The sequence below is a fragment of the Oryza sativa genome, chromosome 2 (assembly GCF_034140825.1).
Source record: "Oryza sativa Japonica Group chromosome 2, ASM3414082v1".
NCBI lineage: Eukaryota > Viridiplantae > Streptophyta > Magnoliopsida > Poales > Poaceae > Oryza > Oryza sativa.
In genome coordinates, this window is record NC_089036.1 from 23,382,509 (window position 1) to 23,399,214 (window position 16,706).

The 16,706-nt window shown below is 49.1% G+C and overlaps 2 protein-coding genes across 2 annotated transcripts; both read right to left on the bottom strand.

Moving 5' to 3' along the window:
- Positions 1 to 429: 429 nt before the first annotated feature.
- LOC9266172 (2-oxoglutarate-dependent dioxygenase DAO) lies at positions 430 to 10,517 on the bottom strand. Its single transcript, XM_015767812.3, has 3 exons — positions 10,129 to 10,517; positions 1,129 to 1,444; positions 430 to 908 (listed from the first exon to the last, which is right to left on the bottom strand). Exons 1-3 carry the CDS (start codon positions 10,464 to 10,466, stop codon positions 666 to 668), a joined length of 897 nt encoding a protein of 298 aa, XP_015623298.1. The 5' UTR covers positions 10,467 to 10,517; the 3' UTR covers positions 430 to 665.
- Positions 10,518 to 11,007: 490 nt separating this feature from the next.
- Positions 11,008 to 15,733, bottom strand: LOC4329834 (uncharacterized). Its single transcript, XM_015767811.3, has 9 exons — positions 15,417 to 15,733; positions 15,093 to 15,320; positions 14,534 to 14,655; positions 14,229 to 14,289; positions 13,514 to 13,654; positions 12,987 to 13,094; positions 12,106 to 12,334; positions 11,701 to 11,949; positions 11,008 to 11,390 (listed from the first exon to the last, which is right to left on the bottom strand). Exons 1-9 carry the CDS (start codon positions 15,558 to 15,560, stop codon positions 11,308 to 11,310), a joined length of 1,365 nt encoding a protein of 454 aa, XP_015623297.1. The 5' UTR covers positions 15,561 to 15,733; the 3' UTR covers positions 11,008 to 11,307.
- Positions 15,734 to 16,706: the final 973 nt, after the last annotated feature.

The window sequence follows — 16,706 nt, forward strand, 5'->3', positions numbered from 1 at the left end:
CCCCACATCGGTTTCCGGCGCGGAATGCGCGCCCGATAAAGCCGCGGCCATCCCCCGGTAGCGCAGGCTTGTCCAACGACGGTTGAATTGGAGGGCAGGAGAGTTGGCGAGTGACAGTGTTTAGGCATGGTGCGCGCCCACCGTGATGGTACACACCGTGATGTCTGTTCAGGTCGTCGGCGATTAAGTTCGTTTGCGCTCTTGTCCTCGACGTATACCACGGTCTCCGGTCGAGCCTATGGTCGGCTAGGTCTTTTCATATAGAGGAGGTCCCAATGTAACCTACCCTCCTCGCCAACTCTCTTTTTTTTCTTACTTCTAGTTACTAAGCAAAATTTTCCATGATCAACCGTTTAACTGGATTCTGTTTGCTCAGATGAGTTACTTCGCTCACTACTACTCATCAATTGAGTAAGTCAGAGGCTCAAATGGACAAAAACAGAGCCAAATTATGATTAACTTTAAGTATTGTTCATGTATTATTAATCAACAAATTAACTTTTGTAATGCAAGTATATTTTAATATTTTAATTGATGCAGTGCATCAAACAAAGTAAACACCCGCTCCCGTTTGAACATATACTGTAAGTAAACCTCTCAATTGTAGTACTCCCGTATGTGACTGCATGATGGTACACACCGTGGTAAAGGTGATTATTACTGCATCATGCGGCTAATCGCGCGAGGGCTTCGCCGGCGTGCTCCCCGGTGGACTGCCTGAGCCGCCGGTAGTCGTCGTAGCCGAAATCCCTGAACCGGCGCGGCCGCTCGGCGCTCACGAACGCCTCCGGCGCGCGCACCACGTCGTCCTTGGGCGCCAGCAGGAAGAGCGCGATGGAGACGCGCTGCACCCCCGCCACGCACCGAACGCGGTGCCTCACGTTGTGCAGCTCCCCGTTGCTCCACGCCTGCACCCGCGCGCCAAACTCACAACACGTACGCGAAACCAGACAAAGATCATATACTCCCTCCGTCACAGAATATATCAATCTAGGATGAGATGAGACCCATCCTAAAACAACGTATTTAGACATTAGTCATGTCCAGATACGTTGCTATATTCTGGGATGGAGGTAGTACTATACAAGTAGAGTTCGGCACAGCGGCATCGGAATTTGTCATACATACCGTGGCGACGTCGCCGAGGTTGACGAGGAACGTGCCGGGGAGGGGGTCGACGGGCGCGAACTCGCCGGTGTCCGGGTCGGCGACCTCGAGGCCGCCAACGCGGTCGTCCTCCTGGAGCACGGTGAGGAAGCCGGAGTCCGTGTGGACCTGCACGCCGGTCTTCCCCACGGTGTCCGGCGTGTAGTTGTACCTGTTGATACGGAATTGGCACGGCCAGTCGCCGAACGAGCAGTCCAGGCCGAGGCTCGTGGCCAGCTTCGCCGCGACGTCCACGACCAGCTCGTGCGCCTTCTCGGCGTAGCTCCTGATGGCCTCCCTGCAACAGATCGAACGATCGATCAGAGTGATGGACCAGCGAGCGCGCACTACACTACTGTCGAAACATGAATTCGGCAATAATAAAAGGGGGTAGCGTACGAGACCTAAAGTGGATGGATGCAGAGACAAAGGATTTAGACAGGTTCAGGCCCTCTCAATGAGAGGTAATACCCTACTCCTGTTTGGGGATTTGAATCCGCCGAGTGTGTATTGATCTGACGATCAGGTTGTCTCATGCCCCTAGAGGGGCTCCCTGCCCTCCTTATATAGGTTGGGGGGCAGGGTTACAAGATAGAAACCATAACCAATACGGTATCGGTTTCCTAAATCTACTTTACAATCTTATCAAACCAGGACTTTAGGCCGTTCCATAATATACAGGGAAACGTAATACCCAAGTCATGATCTGTTACATATTTCATATATATAAGTTATCCCCTATAACTAGTCGGATAACCATGCCGTGTGGGTATGGGGTACCCATAATCTCCACAGTAGCCCCTGAGACCTTCACAGTCGGAAAGATAATCTTCTCTCGAACTAGATTACTCCAAAGCCGAGTGCTTCAATCATCTTCGCCATGATCTCCCGAGTACTTTTTCCAAGTCAGAAGACTGTGGAGGGCTGGAAAATAAAGTCAGGTGCACCGACTAGATGCACCTAATAGGTGTAGCCCCCGACAATGTGGTTAATTGAACAAACCAAGCATATAGTCAAGGAATAAATAATCCAACCAACCGAGTGGTTTTGATAATCGTAATCAACCAAGTGACTTGATATCAATATATAGCATATGCGGTGTGAATCCTCCAAATAACATGATCCGGGTGATATACCAACTGCTTTGTAAAATATGATGAATGATATAGCAAAATAGCTATAAAGAAGCTTGAATGCTGTGAATAAAGAAATTTCCAAAGTATTGGGCATACGCCATGCGCACACTGCTTTAACAGATGTGCTTAAGTCCCTAAAAGACACATGGTTTCACCACACCTGGAAATATATGGCATATGTGGTATAACATCCGAGTAAGTAAACTCATAAAGGATTTACCAACCGCCTGAAAAATGACCATAATATATAATCAGCCTAAGCCATAATATTGGTCAATAAAAATGCACACTTACGTGGCGAAAAGCAATGATATTGTATCTAATCAATTGCTTAAAAATCCAAACAGCACCTTGACTTATATATAAAAAAGTCAGCGGGCCAGCTATATAAAGCTTTACTGTTTGACACCTTTTAAGATGCATTGTACCAACTCCTAAAAAGTTGAGTAACTGCGGTATAAAAGGATTTTAAGGTATTGGGCACTTGATCACGCGCACTTTGGCCTAAGCAAAAAGTGCCTAAGTCCCTAAAAGAACGTGACAGGCCACACCTGAAAATATGGGCTGCAGACATATTAGGCCTAGGCCAAAAAATATGCCTTCGACACCCTTTAAAGGATGACGCATGTAACATACTCCCGAGTAATAAATCTTCCGGGTAATATAGACCAAGTGTAGCTCATATGAATAGCTTCTGATATGAATGATTATCCCTTATGGGATACTCCAAAATAAATATAATAATTGAATCCCGACTGGCGCAAGTATTCGGTTGATAGCCCTTACGGGGAATAATAATTGGTCCAGTCTTTGAGCATAGAAAATAGACTCATGACTATGAATCCATGTGGAATGTATCCGGAACAAGTCCAAATTGGAGATATAATCCTCACGCTTGAGTTGATGAGCCCCTGAGCATATAGCTTGTCCTTCTGTCATAGTCAAAATTGTCTATTGGCAATAGCTGACGCAGTCGGCATGGAGATGAAATGACCAACATGAAGACGAAATTGCTCATCAGAAGTAACGGAAGATGTCAGTGGTAGTAAAGATGCCACCAATCAAATGTAATGAAGTTGCATAACCATGGAGGCGAAGAAACCAGTTGGCAACAGTCAGGTCAGCTAGCAGTGAAGATGTAGGCGCCCAACAACAACGAAAGAACAGTCGGTGGTGACAAAAGCAAACCGACGATGAAGATGTAGACGCGCATCAACGGTGATGGCGAAATCCACCAATCATGAAGATGAAGAAAATAATCGGCGGCGACAAACGCATCCGACGGTAATGATGATTAGCGGCAACAGAGATAGCCGACTATGATGACGAAGTTTCCCATCAACGGCAGCAGAGTAGGCTATGTTGATGAGGCTTGACAAGATGTTGATGAAGATGACGATGTCGGTGATCCAGTCAATAGCGATGTAGCAGCCGATGATAACGATGAGATCCTCTATCGGCAGTTGCGTAGTAGGCCAACCGTGAAGACAAATAATTGGAGGAGAGTTGATGTTGTTGCCCAACTCGTCTAAACCGAAATATTTGAAGTTGTTGAAGTAGAATGTCTGTTCCGAAGCAAAGATGAAGATAATGACTCCTGGAGTTGACTCATTGGCTGATTAATTGATTTCTTCAGCTTGACATAAAATTTGTCAAATTTTGAGCCTTATATTTGTGTAGCCCCCGACTCTTTGGTTAGTTGGGAAACAACTGAACATAGAGTCGAGAATTATAGCTTCTTGTCGTCGAGTAGTCATTGCTTGATTGAAGATATGTGCTGAAGGTGTCCAAGTAGAAATCCTGAATATTGGAGAGTCACTGGTTGTAGTAAAATATCATGGCATTGCATGCCGAGATGTCGAGGTTCACAAAGACGTCGTGGTTGGTGAAGTAGTAAAACTTGCGAAGTAGCAGCAATAGAGTTTGCCAGTGCCGAAGATAATAAAGATGAAGTCGCTCCACCATGATGACAAAGTTGCATCGCCGTGATGAAGTGAACACGAGTCGGCGGCAACAGAAGCAAACTGGTAGCGAAGACGCGCAGTTGTGAAGATAAAAGCACTAGTCGGCGGCGGCATAACCAGTCGGCAACGGAAGACGATGATGTCCATCAGTAGTGGTAGCTGTATAAACCAGACGTAGAGGTGAGGGCACTAGTCAGCAGCAGACGAGACGACCGGCGGTGAAGAAGATAAGGCCAATCAACACTGGCAGAATCATGCAGCCATGGAAGTGAAGAAACCAGTCGGCAGCCATGGCAAACGTAGGCAGCTTGTGTTGACGATACTGATGCCTATTAGTAGTGACAGCGATGTAGCCAGCCGTGAAGAAGGTAGCATCAGTTGGCGTTATAACAGGCCAGCCGTGCAGGCGGTGACACCAGTCAGCGGCGGATGCGGCGGCCGGTCGGTGAAGACGTAGACGCCCAACAACGGCAGCATAATAAGTCTGCCGTGCAGGCGGAAGCACCAATCGGTAGCGGCGAAGGCAAGCCGGTCGGTGAAGACGTAGACGCCCAACAACGGCGGCATAAAGGCCAGCCGTGCAGGCGGAAACACCAGTCGGCGGCGGCGAAGGCAAGCCGGTCGGTGAAGACGTAGGCGCCCAACAACGGCGGCATAATAGGCCAGCCGTGCAGGCGAGGACACCAGTCGGCGGCAGCGAAGGCAAGCCGGTCGGTGAAGACGTAGGCGCACAACAACGGCGGCATAATAGGCCAGCCGTGCAGGCGAGGACACCAGTCGGCGGCGGCGAAGGCAAGCCGGTCGGTGAAGACGTAGGCGCCCAACAACGGCGGCATAATAGGCCAGCCGTGCAGGCGAGGACACCAGTCGGCGGCGGCGAAGGCGAGCCGGTCGGTGAAGACGTAGGCGCCCAACAACGGCGGCATAATAGGCCAGCCGTGCAGGCGAGGACACCAGTCGGCGGCGACGAAGGCGAGCCGGTCGGTGAAGACGTAGGCGCCCAACAACGGCGGCATAATAGGCCAGCCGTGCAGGCGAGGACACCAGTCGGCGGCGGCGAAGGCAAGCCGGTCGGTGAAGACGTAGGCGCCCAACAACGGCGGCATAATAGGCCAGCCGTGCAGGCGAGGACACCAGTCGGCGGCGGCGAAGGCGAGCCGGTCGGTGAAGACGTAGGCGCCCAACAACGGCGGCATAAAGGCCAGCCGTGCAGGCGGAAACACCAGTCGGCGGCGGCGAAGGCGAGCCGGTCGGTGAAGACGTAGGCGCCCAACAGCGGCGGCATAATAGGCCAGCCGTGCAGGCGTGGACACCAGTCGGCGGCGACGAAGGCGAGCCGGTCGGTGAAGACGTAGGCGCCCAACAACGGCGGCATAAAGGCCAGCCGTGCAGGCGGAAACACCAGTCGGCGGCGGCGAAGGCGAGCCGGTCGGTGAAGACGTAGGCGCCCAACAGCGGCGGCATAATAGGCCAGCCGTGCAGGCGTGGACACCAGTCGGCGGCGACGAAGGCGAGCCGGTCGGTGAAGACGTAGGCGCCCAACAACGGCGGCATAATAGGCCAGCCGTGCAGGCGAGGACACCAGTCGGCGGCGACGAAGGCGAGCCGGTCGGTGAAGACGTAGGCGCCCAACAACGGCGGCATAATAGGCCAGCCGTGCAGGCGAGGACACCAGTCGGCGGCGGCGAAGGCGAGCCGGTCGGTGAAGACGTAGGCGCCCAACAACGGCGGCATAATAGGCCAGCCGTGCAGGCGAGGACACCAGTCGGCGGCGGCGAAGGCGAGCCGGTCGGTGAAGACGTAGGCGCCCAACAACGGCGGCATAATAGGCCAGCCGTGCAGGCGAGGACACCAGTCGGCGGCGGCGAAGGCGAGCCGGTCGGTGAAGACGTAGGCGCCCAACAACGGCGGCATAATAGGCCAGCCGTGCAGGCGAGGACACCAGTCGGCGGCGGCGAAGGCGAGCCGGTCGGTGAAGACGTAGGCGCCCAACAACGGCGGCATAATAGGCCAGCCGTGCAGGCGAGGACACCAGTCGGCGGCGGCGAAGGCGAGCCGGTCGGTGAAGACGTAGGCGCCCAACAGCGGCGGCATAATAGGCCAGCCGTGCAGGCGAAGACACCAGTCGGCGGCGGCGAAGGCAAGCCGGTCGGTGAAGACGTAGACGCCCATCAACGGTGGCATAATAGGCCAGCGTGCAGGCGGAAACACCAGTCGGCGGCGATGGAGGCAGGCCGGTGGTGGAGTCGTAGACGCCCATCAACGGTGGCATAATAGGCCAGCGTGCAGGCGGAAACACCAGTCGGCGGCGATGGAGGCAGGCCGGTGGTGGAGTCGTAGACGCCCAACAACGGTGGCATAATAGGCCAGCGTGCAGGCGGAAACACCAGTCGGTGGCGGACGTGGCGGCCGGTCGGTGAAAATGTAGACGCCTGACAACGGTGTTGTGACCAACCAACCGTATAGGCGAAGACACCAGTCGGCGGCGACGACGGCGAGCCGGTGGTGATGTTCTGACTGATCCATTCCTGGAGCGTAAGAGATAAGCTTAAAGCCATGAATCCCTTTTATGCATATCTGGATTTGGATCCTGCAGAACAAACATATAGGATGAGTAGTATCTGATGTAAATATAATACTCGAGAAAAATTCAGGCAGTTTATAAATACGTATTTCTTCTCTTGTTAATTTTGATTTCCCCGAGCAGATGACTCATTACGTTTAAACACTCTGCCCGACTAGTCATAGCCACCAAGCACTGGGAGTCGGCCTAAGCACTTCCCAAACATGCATATGAGTGACATGAGTTCGTCATTAATGGAACAAAGTTTCACGGATCGGAGTTTACTACTCGGGTACTTTTGCAATTATTAAGAGCAGAAAATAAATTATCTTATCTCTATGCTTTTGATTTATTCCGAATAATACTTAGCACCTTGCGTTACTCGGTCCATCCAACGAGCCCCCGGGTGCTAGGAATCGGCCCAAAGGCAACCATCCATTGGCAAACCAAACGGAAAGCATAGGAAGATAGAACTCCATAACTCGATAGGTACTTTTGTACTCAGATTATGTCGCAAGCAATCAAGATAAATATTATGAAAAATATGATATAACATCTGTAGCCCCCGACTCACTACTCAATGGAAGACCAATTGGTATAGTGAGGCAGAGGAAAAGGAAAAATATCATATAAAGAATAAAATAAATGATGACTTAGCTTTGTAATATTCCCCTTGGTGATGGCAGAAGTGGCCAATGTGGGAACAAAGTCGTCCATCAATAACAATGAAGACACCAGTCGGCGGCGACGAAGGCGGTCGACGGTGAAAGCGAAGATGCCCACTAACGGCGGCATAATAGGCCAGCCGTGTAAGCGGAAACACCAGTCGGCAGCGGTGAAGGCAAGCCGGTCGGTGAAGACGTAGACGCCCAACAACGGCGGCATAAAGGCCAGCCGTGCAGGCGGAAACACCAGTCGGCGGCGGCGAAGGCAAGCCGGTCGGTGAAGACGTAGACGCCCAACAACGGCAGCATAATAGGCCAGCCGTGCAGGCGGAAGCACCAGTCGGCGGCGGACGAAGGCCAGCCGGTCGGTGAAGACATGGACGCCCATGAACGGTGGTGTGACCGACCAACCGTATAGGCGATGACACCAGTCGGCGGCGACGGAGGCAGGCCGGCGGTGTAGACGTAGGCGCCCAACAGCGGCGGCATAATAGGCCAGCCGTGCAGGTGTGGACACCAGTCGGCGGCGGCGAAGGCAAGCCGGTCGGTGAAGACGTAGACGCCCAACAACGGCAGCATAATAGGCCAGCCGTGCAGGCGGAAACACCAGTCGGCAGCGGTGAAGGCAAGCCGGTCGGTGAAGACGTAGACGCCCAACAACGGCGGCATAAAGGCCAGCCGTGCAGGCGGAAACACCAGTCGGCGGCGGCGAAGGCAAGCCGGTCGGTGAAGACGTAGACGCCCAACAACGGCAGCATAATAGGCCAGCCGTGCAGGCGGAAGCACCAGTCGGCGGCGGACGAAGGCCAGCCGGTCGGTGAAGACATGGACGCCCATGAACGGTGGTGTGACCGACCAACCGTATAGGCGATGACACTAGTCGGCGGCGACGGAGGCAGGCCGGCGGTGTAGATGACGATGCCCATCAACGGTGGTGTGACCAACCGACCGTATAGGCGAGGACTCCAGTCGGCGGCGACGGAGGCGGGCCGGCGGTGAAGTCGTGGACGCCCAACAGCGGCGGCATAATAGGCCAGCCGTGTAGGCGGAGGCACCACTCGGCGGCAACGAAGGCAGGCCGGCGGTGAAGTCGTGGACGCCTAACAGCGGCGGCATAATAGGCCAGCCGTGTAGGCGGAGGCACCACTCGGCGGCGACGGAGGCAGGCCGGCGGTGAAGTCGTAGACGCCCAACAGCGGCGGCATAATAGGCCAGCCGTGTAGGCGGAGGCACCACTCGGCGGCGACGGAGGCAGGCCGGCGGTGAAGTCGTAGACGCCCAACAGCGGCGGCATAATAGGCCAGCCGTGTAGGCGGAGGATCCACTCGGCGGCGACGGAGGCAGGCCGGCGGTGAAGTCGTAGACGCCCAACAGCGGCGGCATAATAGGCCAGCCGTGTAGGCGGAGGCACCACTCGGCGGCGACGGAGGCAAGCCGGCGGTGAAATCGTAGACGCCCAACAGCGGCGGCATAATAGGCCAGCCGTGTAGACGGAGGCACCAATCGGCGGCGACGGAGGCAGGCCGGCGGTGAAGACGTAGACGCCCAACAGCAGCGGCATAATAGGCCAGCCGTGTAGGCGGAGGCACCACTCGGCGGCGACGGAGGCAGGCCGGCGGTGAAGTCGTAGACGCCCAACAGCAGCGGCATAATAGGCCAGCCGTGTAGGCGGAGGCACCAGTCGGCGGCGACGGAGGCAGGCCGGTGGTGAAGACGTAGACGCCCAACAACGGTGGTGTGACCAACCAACCATATAGGCGGAGACACCAGTCGGCGGCGACGGAGGCAGGCCGGCGGTGAAGTCGTTGTTGTTATCAGCAGTGGTGGTGGCGAAGACAAGCCGGCAGAGTGGACTCGCGGCCGATCGACCGGAAAGCTGAGACGCCTCGAGTCCATGACCAGCATCAATCGCCTCAATAGTGCCGCGTAATTATATGCGAACAACAACAAAAAATAGCAAGAGATTAATCTGAGATTAAAAATCAATATGATAAATAATGATAAAAATCAGATTGAGTTTCCCCCTGACTGATTTGGATCAAGTCAGAGAAGAGGAGCTTGAAGAAGTGGTCGACGGAAAGGAAGTGAAAACTCCCAAAGCGAAAACGAAGTCGGCGACTCATGAAATTGATTCCATCGCGCTCGTTGATAGGAAACTCGACGCAACCCCTACCTGGCGCGCCAACTGTCGAAACATGAATTCGGCAATAATAAAAGGGGGTAGCGTACGAGACCTAAAGTGGATGGATGCAGAGACAAAGGATTTAGACAGGTTCAGGCCCTCTCAATGAGAGGTAATACCCTACTCCTGTTTGGGGATTTGAATCCGCCGAGTGTGTATTGATCTGACGATCAGGTTGTCTCATGCCCCTAGAGGGGCTCCCTGCCCTCCTTATATAGGTTGGGGGGCAGGGTTACAAGATAGAAACCATAACCAATACGGTATCGGTTTCCTAAATCTACTTTACAATCTTATCAAACCAGGACTTTAGGCCGTTCCATAATATACAGGGAAACGTAATACCCAAGTCATGATCTGTTACATATTTCATATATATAAGTTATCCCCTATAACTAGTCGGATAACCATGCCGTGTGGGTATGGGGTACCCATAATCTCCACAACTACACTGTCTGCGACGGAAATTACCTACCTGGCGTGCGGCGGCGCGTCGAGGCAGGAACAGAAGGCGTCGACGTCGGCGGGGGACGCGGCGTCGTAGAGGCCGAACGCCTCGTACAGCGGGTTGGCGGCGCTCGGCGCCATGTAGCCGCTGCCGTGGATGACGTCGGCGTTGCGGCGCTTGGCGTCGCCGGGGAGGTCGAACAGGGCGCGCACGGCGGCCCTCATGCCGGCCTGGAGCTCCCGCGGCACGCCGTGGCCCGACACGCGGAAGCAGCCCAGGCGCCGCGCCGCGTCGCGCAGCCGCGCGGCCTCGCCGGGCGCCTCGCCGGCGAGCCGCAGGTCGATCACCGGGATCTTCGCCGCCATACGGCCCTGCGCGTGCGTGGTGCCGTCGCCGGTTTGTTCACGTCGTCTGATGGAGAGTGATGGGTGTCCACGGCATCGACTTGATGATGTGCTCTGTCGCGGGCGAATGAACCGAATTAGGCTGTGTTTAGTTCAGTGTAAAGTTTGGATTTTGGTTGAAATTGAAGATGATGTGACTGAAAAATTATGTGTGTATGACAGATTAATGTGATGGAAAAGAACTGAAGTTTAGATCCAAACTTTATATCTAAACACAGCCTTATTGGCGCCGCGTACTGACCAGTTAGCACTCGCTGTCTGGGCACTGAATCCGTGTGCTCCAAATGCAGACGAGCACAAGTCAGCGAGCAAAGGCTGCTTCTGTCTGTTACGACATGATAACGTGTTCCACACTTTCGGTTCTCCACTTTCGCAGAAGACGATAATAGACATCACTATGGGATTTGAGATTTGAAGCCGGACGACATGCCAGGCTACCAGCTCTTTCATGTCTTTCTAAACGGACAAAACGAATGATCTTCAATGTTCAAACAGAAACAGATGCATGTTCAAACGGAGCCTACTTCAATGATGTAAGAGGGGTCAGAGAATAGACAACAGTCATCCTATTCACCATAAAGCAACGAAATTGACATGAGAAATTTCTAAACATGCTATACACGTATACAGATTGTTAGTTACATTCATAAAACTTGTGATGCGTAACAGGCTGCGCAATGGGTTATATTGGTATTGAAATCTCATGGTTGTTCTAGGCACTGGAACGTCCATGGACGGTGTGATCAGCTTTTCCATCTGTAGTTAGACTGAAGTGTCTGCTTCTGTCCTCTGTACCTTATGGCTATTCCATCTTGGATTTCTTGGTGAAAATATTAGCAGCTGATAAGCAGGTAATTCCTAGCAACACCACGGCTATGACAAGAACTACAGAACAAAAAAAAAACAAGAAATATATCAACACAAACTAGATCTCACAAAAATAATTCGTAAATAGACCGTGAAACTGGATGATTTCAAGAGCAATTGTTATGTACTTCATCCGTTTCATATTATAAGACTTTCTAGCATTGCCCACATTTATATATATGTTAATGAATCTAGACATATATGTGTGCCTAGATTCATTAACATCTATATAAATGTGGGCAATGCTAGAAAGTCTTATAACCTGAAACGGAGGGAGTATGAAGAAAAGAGATGTCTGAAAAGTTTGAGATAGATATAGACAGCATACCAGCAATTGTACCAAACAACAACAGAGCAAGACGGTGCCACACTAGCCATGGAAGCTCTGTTTCGAGAGCGCAATGCCGTTGGTACGAATGCCCTTGTTTTGTAATGGCATGTGCTTTTGATGGATCCAGTTCAGATATAGGAAACTCCACACCACCAACAGAGTTTCCCTCTACATCTCTTAGTTCGAGTTTAATCTGGGGAGGCACTGCATTCCAATCTATTTCGATTGCTCCAAAGTTTGGTTGACCTGATAAATGCAACAGCAAAACACCAATTGATAAAGTAATACACGTGAGATCAAATACAGAAGAAATAAATTAGATGGACACATTATTATGCTCATGGGTAAATCTGCCCTCTTGATACTTATTCAGTTATTTGTTTCGAAGAAAGGAAAGCTTACCATATGTGCATGATTTGTAACGACAGTTAGGGCTAAAGACTCGCAAGGTAGTTGGTGTCAACAAAGCCACAAGTCTCATAAGTGGTTGAAATACTGATGGCACGGAATTCTCAACAGATTGGGTAAGACCACTTGAGGTAATATCATACAATGGATATTGAGCTCCACAGTCATAACGAGAAATTTCTCCAAAATGAACATCACCGCTGATAAAAAACACTCCATTTCTCTGCACAAAGTCAACATATGTTCCATAGAAATAACAAATGCATAAGATAAGTATCCATTTTAGATGATACTCCCTCTGTCCCAAATTACAAGGCCTATTTTTTTACACGGTCTTCAATGACATACTTCGACCATTAATTTATGCCATGTTATTTTCCTAACGAATATGAAATAATATGAAATTAGCATCACATGAAAGTACTTTAAAATATAAATCTAGTGATATAACATGCATAATACTTAGCATATATATGGTTAGTATGATTGTTAGTCAAAATTTACCGATTTTGATTTTCCTTGAAAAGAGGCCGTCCTATAATCTGGGACGGAGGGAGTATTGTCTATTGATAGATCGCAAAAAGAAAAAAATTTAACACAGCTATATAGAAGAGAAAAGGTAACTAAACTTCACAGTGTATTACAAGAAAAGGGCACCTGCTTGCCAGGAGAATTTTTTTTTCTTTTCGCATTCTACATAGGCCATATATTGTGAATTGTTGATAAAAAAATGTTTCTAAAAATAATGCAGGAAGTACGCCAGCTACTACTAAATCAATGAATTTTACTTTAGCACAGGTAAAGGAGAACTGAGTTTTCAGTAAAGATTAGAATCAAGGAATAGCTTGTCTGCATAGGAAAGTAAAGTAAGCAACCTTACTGCTATCGATCAGTCTGAACAGTCGTTCTCTTTCCCTTGGAAAGCGTGCCCATGACTCCACATAGAACAAAGGTCCAGTGGTGGCAGATAGATTTGATATTACCTGCAGTGCATAGGAAGAAAATTGTATTATTTTGAAACAATTCTATCACATGCAAGATGAAGAATCAAAGGCAAAACATAAATACAAAGAGGTGAAAAATAGTATTGTTACAACTATTCAATCGAAAGCAACTATAGATCGAAGATTTTATCAAAAATTATCTATGTAACAAATGATACATAACTTTAGCTGGGAATTGGGATACTATCATCTGCCACGAAATTGTCCAAGATGGACAGCTGGCTATGTTTGCAAACCCCAGACAAGATAACAAGTTTTATCATATTGCCAGTTTTCTTTATGTATGATGTTAGTTTATGGCATTCACTATGATTACTCATTGTTCTCTGGCAGATCCATTTTTTAGCCAGTATTCTAGATCCGCTCTTTCAATTAGGACAAGGCAGACAATATCTTACTTGTATTGAAGATCCAATGATGGTGATCTCTGATCGAGGACCATGCAGTTCCCTCTCCAGCCATTGCCACTGAGGATCTCCCAGTACAGCTCCATCACTTGATAGAGGGTCTCTGTGATATCTGGTGTCCAACAGAATTACCTATAGTAATGTATGGCTATCTTTTAATACATGTAAAGTAACAATGGAGCAGTGCCTGCAACCAGTTCTGCAAATGGGTGAAACTTCTCAACTCATGTACTAGTTATATATTTGTTGTGGTGCGTCACTATATGGATTTGAACTGAATAGTTTCACCCAACATTAAATCTGTATGTATAGGAAAACAAATATCAACTAGACACAATATACATCTGTATTCAGTATTCACATAGTACCAAGTTGCTGTAAACCTTGATATCACATACTACCACATTTTAAAAGATGCTATGAATTCCATTTAAGGAGCTGAAACAACAAACCAAAGACTACTGATTAACAAGAAGTTGCAGCACAGGGCACTTTGTAATCCAGAACAAGAATGGCAAGTGCAGAATTCACAGTGTGATCTAGGAGATTGATATGTAACATGGTTGCAAATCATAAGGTTAACAGGGGAACATGCCACATATGGAAAGGAGAACTGATACATTCATGCATGGGGATGCTTGCTTGAACAAGGGGTTTCCAAGAAAAACAAAATTGGCAGAAAAAATTGGACACGATATAACTTTACCTTTACCCGTTTTCCTTCAGGGCCAAACATGTAGGAGGCATAAACACCAGCTTGCTGCCTCCTAAATAAACAAGAAAGAGAGCGCTATGAGATTTCTGATGGTTTACAACTATGTATTCAGACCGTAGAACCTACACAGGTATGTTCATATATGTTGTGGAAAAAAAAACAAAAAAGAAAGAAAGAAATTTAACACAATAAGAAGAATAAAGGCAATTTTAGAATACAATAATATAAATAAATGACAACATAACAAATGAACATTAGGAAAATAAAAATCAGTTCAAATATTCCCAAGTACATACCGTGAACTATCTTCAGCTTCATCCAGAAAATCTAATAGAAGCCTTTGAGAGGTCACCTTCCCACCAAACTCTTTTCCTGCATCATTCAGTCCATAATCGTGATCATCCCATGTTCCAATAACCTGCAAAATTTAGTGAATGATATGATATTGACATAGTGTTTCCAACCACTAAATTTTTAAAAGAGGAGCTGTTAAAATTGGAAATGATAACAATGTCGCAAAATCTCAGTTTGGATGATACAGAAACTGTCCCAAACATGATAAAAGTAACAAAATGAACAAGCACTCTTGTTTGCCATTCATCCTCAGTTGGATCTTATGATCCTTTCTAGCATGGAAGTGATTCATTAATTCTCCTGCGCCTGTATGATCAAGGACGTGGACTCATGGGAGAAATGAGCACCTATACTTGTTTGTAAAACACCGGTGACAAGATCCCACATGTCATCACGAGCACCAGACACAAAGCTCGAGGTTTCAACGCGCAATTACCAATGCAGCAAAAAAAAAACAAAAAACAAAGAAAGAGCGGCAGCGAGTCTTGCACAAGCTCTCACCTGAGCCCTCTCCCTGAGCTTGGCGTACCCGGGCTTGGCCTTGGCCATCTCGTAGCGCCTCCGCAGCTCGGCCTCCGTCGACGGGTAGAACCGCGGCACGTTCCTCCACGGCCCCACCGTCCTCTCCCTCCCGAACACCCGGAACGGCCTCTTGTTGTCGCCGTACACGTTGTCCCCGAGCCAGATGAACACCTGCGGGTCGAACCCCACGACGGCCTCCCACACGGGCTGCACGCACACACACACACACACACAGACACAAATCCCATCAGATCATTGATCCGAGATCAGGGTGGCGAAGGGGGGGCGCATTTCGTCGAGCACCTGGGGCGCGCTCTGGTTGGCGCAGGAGCCGAAGGCGATCCTGGACACGGCGGCGCCGGGATCGGCGCGGAGGGAGAGGGAGCGGGAGAGGAGGAAGAGGAGGAGGAGGGGGAGGAGGAGCAACGCCCGCGTGGAGGTCGCCATTGGCGGAGGCGGAGGCGGGCGGGCGGGCGAGCGAGGTCGGGGCGGAGGAGGAGGAGGACGGGAGAAATGGTTGGAGCTGGGGAGGAGACGGTTACGGGTGGGGGGATATTCCAGTTTCCAAAGGCGTCGCGTCGGATCCTGGCCGGTGTTGGTTAGTGTACGTGTGGCGCGGTGAAGGGGCAAGCGGGTGGCACACGGGAGGAAGAACCGAAGAAGCTCTTGGAGAGGTACTACAAGAATGGCCGGTTTTTTTCTTCTTTCTTTCTTTGTTTTTCTTTTAATGCGTGTTGGAACTGTGTAGAAATTCACCTGTGTCTTTTCTACCTAACGGATGAATATATAGGGCCTGTTTAGTTCCCCGAAAATTTTTCAAAAAAACATCACATCAAATCCTTGGATACATATATGAAGCATTAAATAAAAAGAAAAATTAATTGCACAATTTGCATGTAAATTGCGAGACGAATCTTTTGAGCCTAATTAGGCCATGATTAGCCATAAGTGCTACAGTAACCCACATGTGCTAATGACGGATTAATTAGGCTTAAAAGATTCGTCTCACGGTTTCCAGGCGAGTTATGAAATTAGTGTTTTCATTCGTGTCCGAAAACCCCTTCAGACATCCGGTCAAACGTCCGATGTGACACCAAAAAATTTTCATTTTACCAACTAAACATGCCCATAGATTATATATACACCTTATGTTTTTTCAATGCGTTATTTTTTAAATAAGTTCATTTTTGCTCCCCAATATGTAGTAAATTAAGTTTTTTTTAATCATTATGTATCAGTTTGTAAAAGTAAAAAATGTATTGGCAATAGATAAAGAGAGTAATAACTATATTTTGGGATTTGAGAAAGTGACTGTATCCTGATTTTTTTGTTTTATATTGATATGTGTAGGAGGAGTGAAAAATAAACTTATTTTTGAGACGAGTGTGTATGCATGTTTCGTGAACTCCTATTTAAAAATAAAAAAACTTTCCAGGTCTTGAAAAACCTTTTTAGAACATATTCTTTTTAACTTAGTAATAGTTGATTTCGTTCATTTGCACATTCGAATAATTTCACAAATCATTCATTTATTGTTTCATTTTATTCAACACAAAAGAACACATAAGCAATATTTATTTCCCGTATGCTATT

Coding starts and splice junctions, on each gene's coding strand:
- LOC9266172 (XM_015767812.3), bottom strand. CDS start 10,466: ATGGCGGCGAAGATCCCGGTGATCGACCTGCGGCTCGCCGGCGAGGCG. Junction 1,445..10,128: donor GACGCGCCGCCGCACGCCAG/GTAGGTAATTTC, acceptor GATCTGTTGCAG/GGAGGCCATCAGGAGCTACG. Junction 909..1,128: donor ACCTCGGCGACGTCGCCACG/GTATGTATGACA, acceptor GCGCGGGTGCAG/GCGTGGAGCAACGGGGAGCT.
- LOC4329834 (XM_015767811.3), bottom strand. CDS start 15,560: ATGGCGACCTCCACGCGGGCGTTGCTCCTCCTCCCCCTCCTCCTCCTC. Junction 14,656..15,092: donor AGCTCAGGGAGAGGGCTCAG/GTGAGAGCTTGT, acceptor TAAATTTTGCAG/GTTATTGGAACATGGGATGA. Junction 12,335..12,986: donor GACTGATCGATAGCAGTAAG/GTTGCTTACTTT, acceptor GACTTTGTGCAG/AGAAATGGAGTGTTTTTTAT.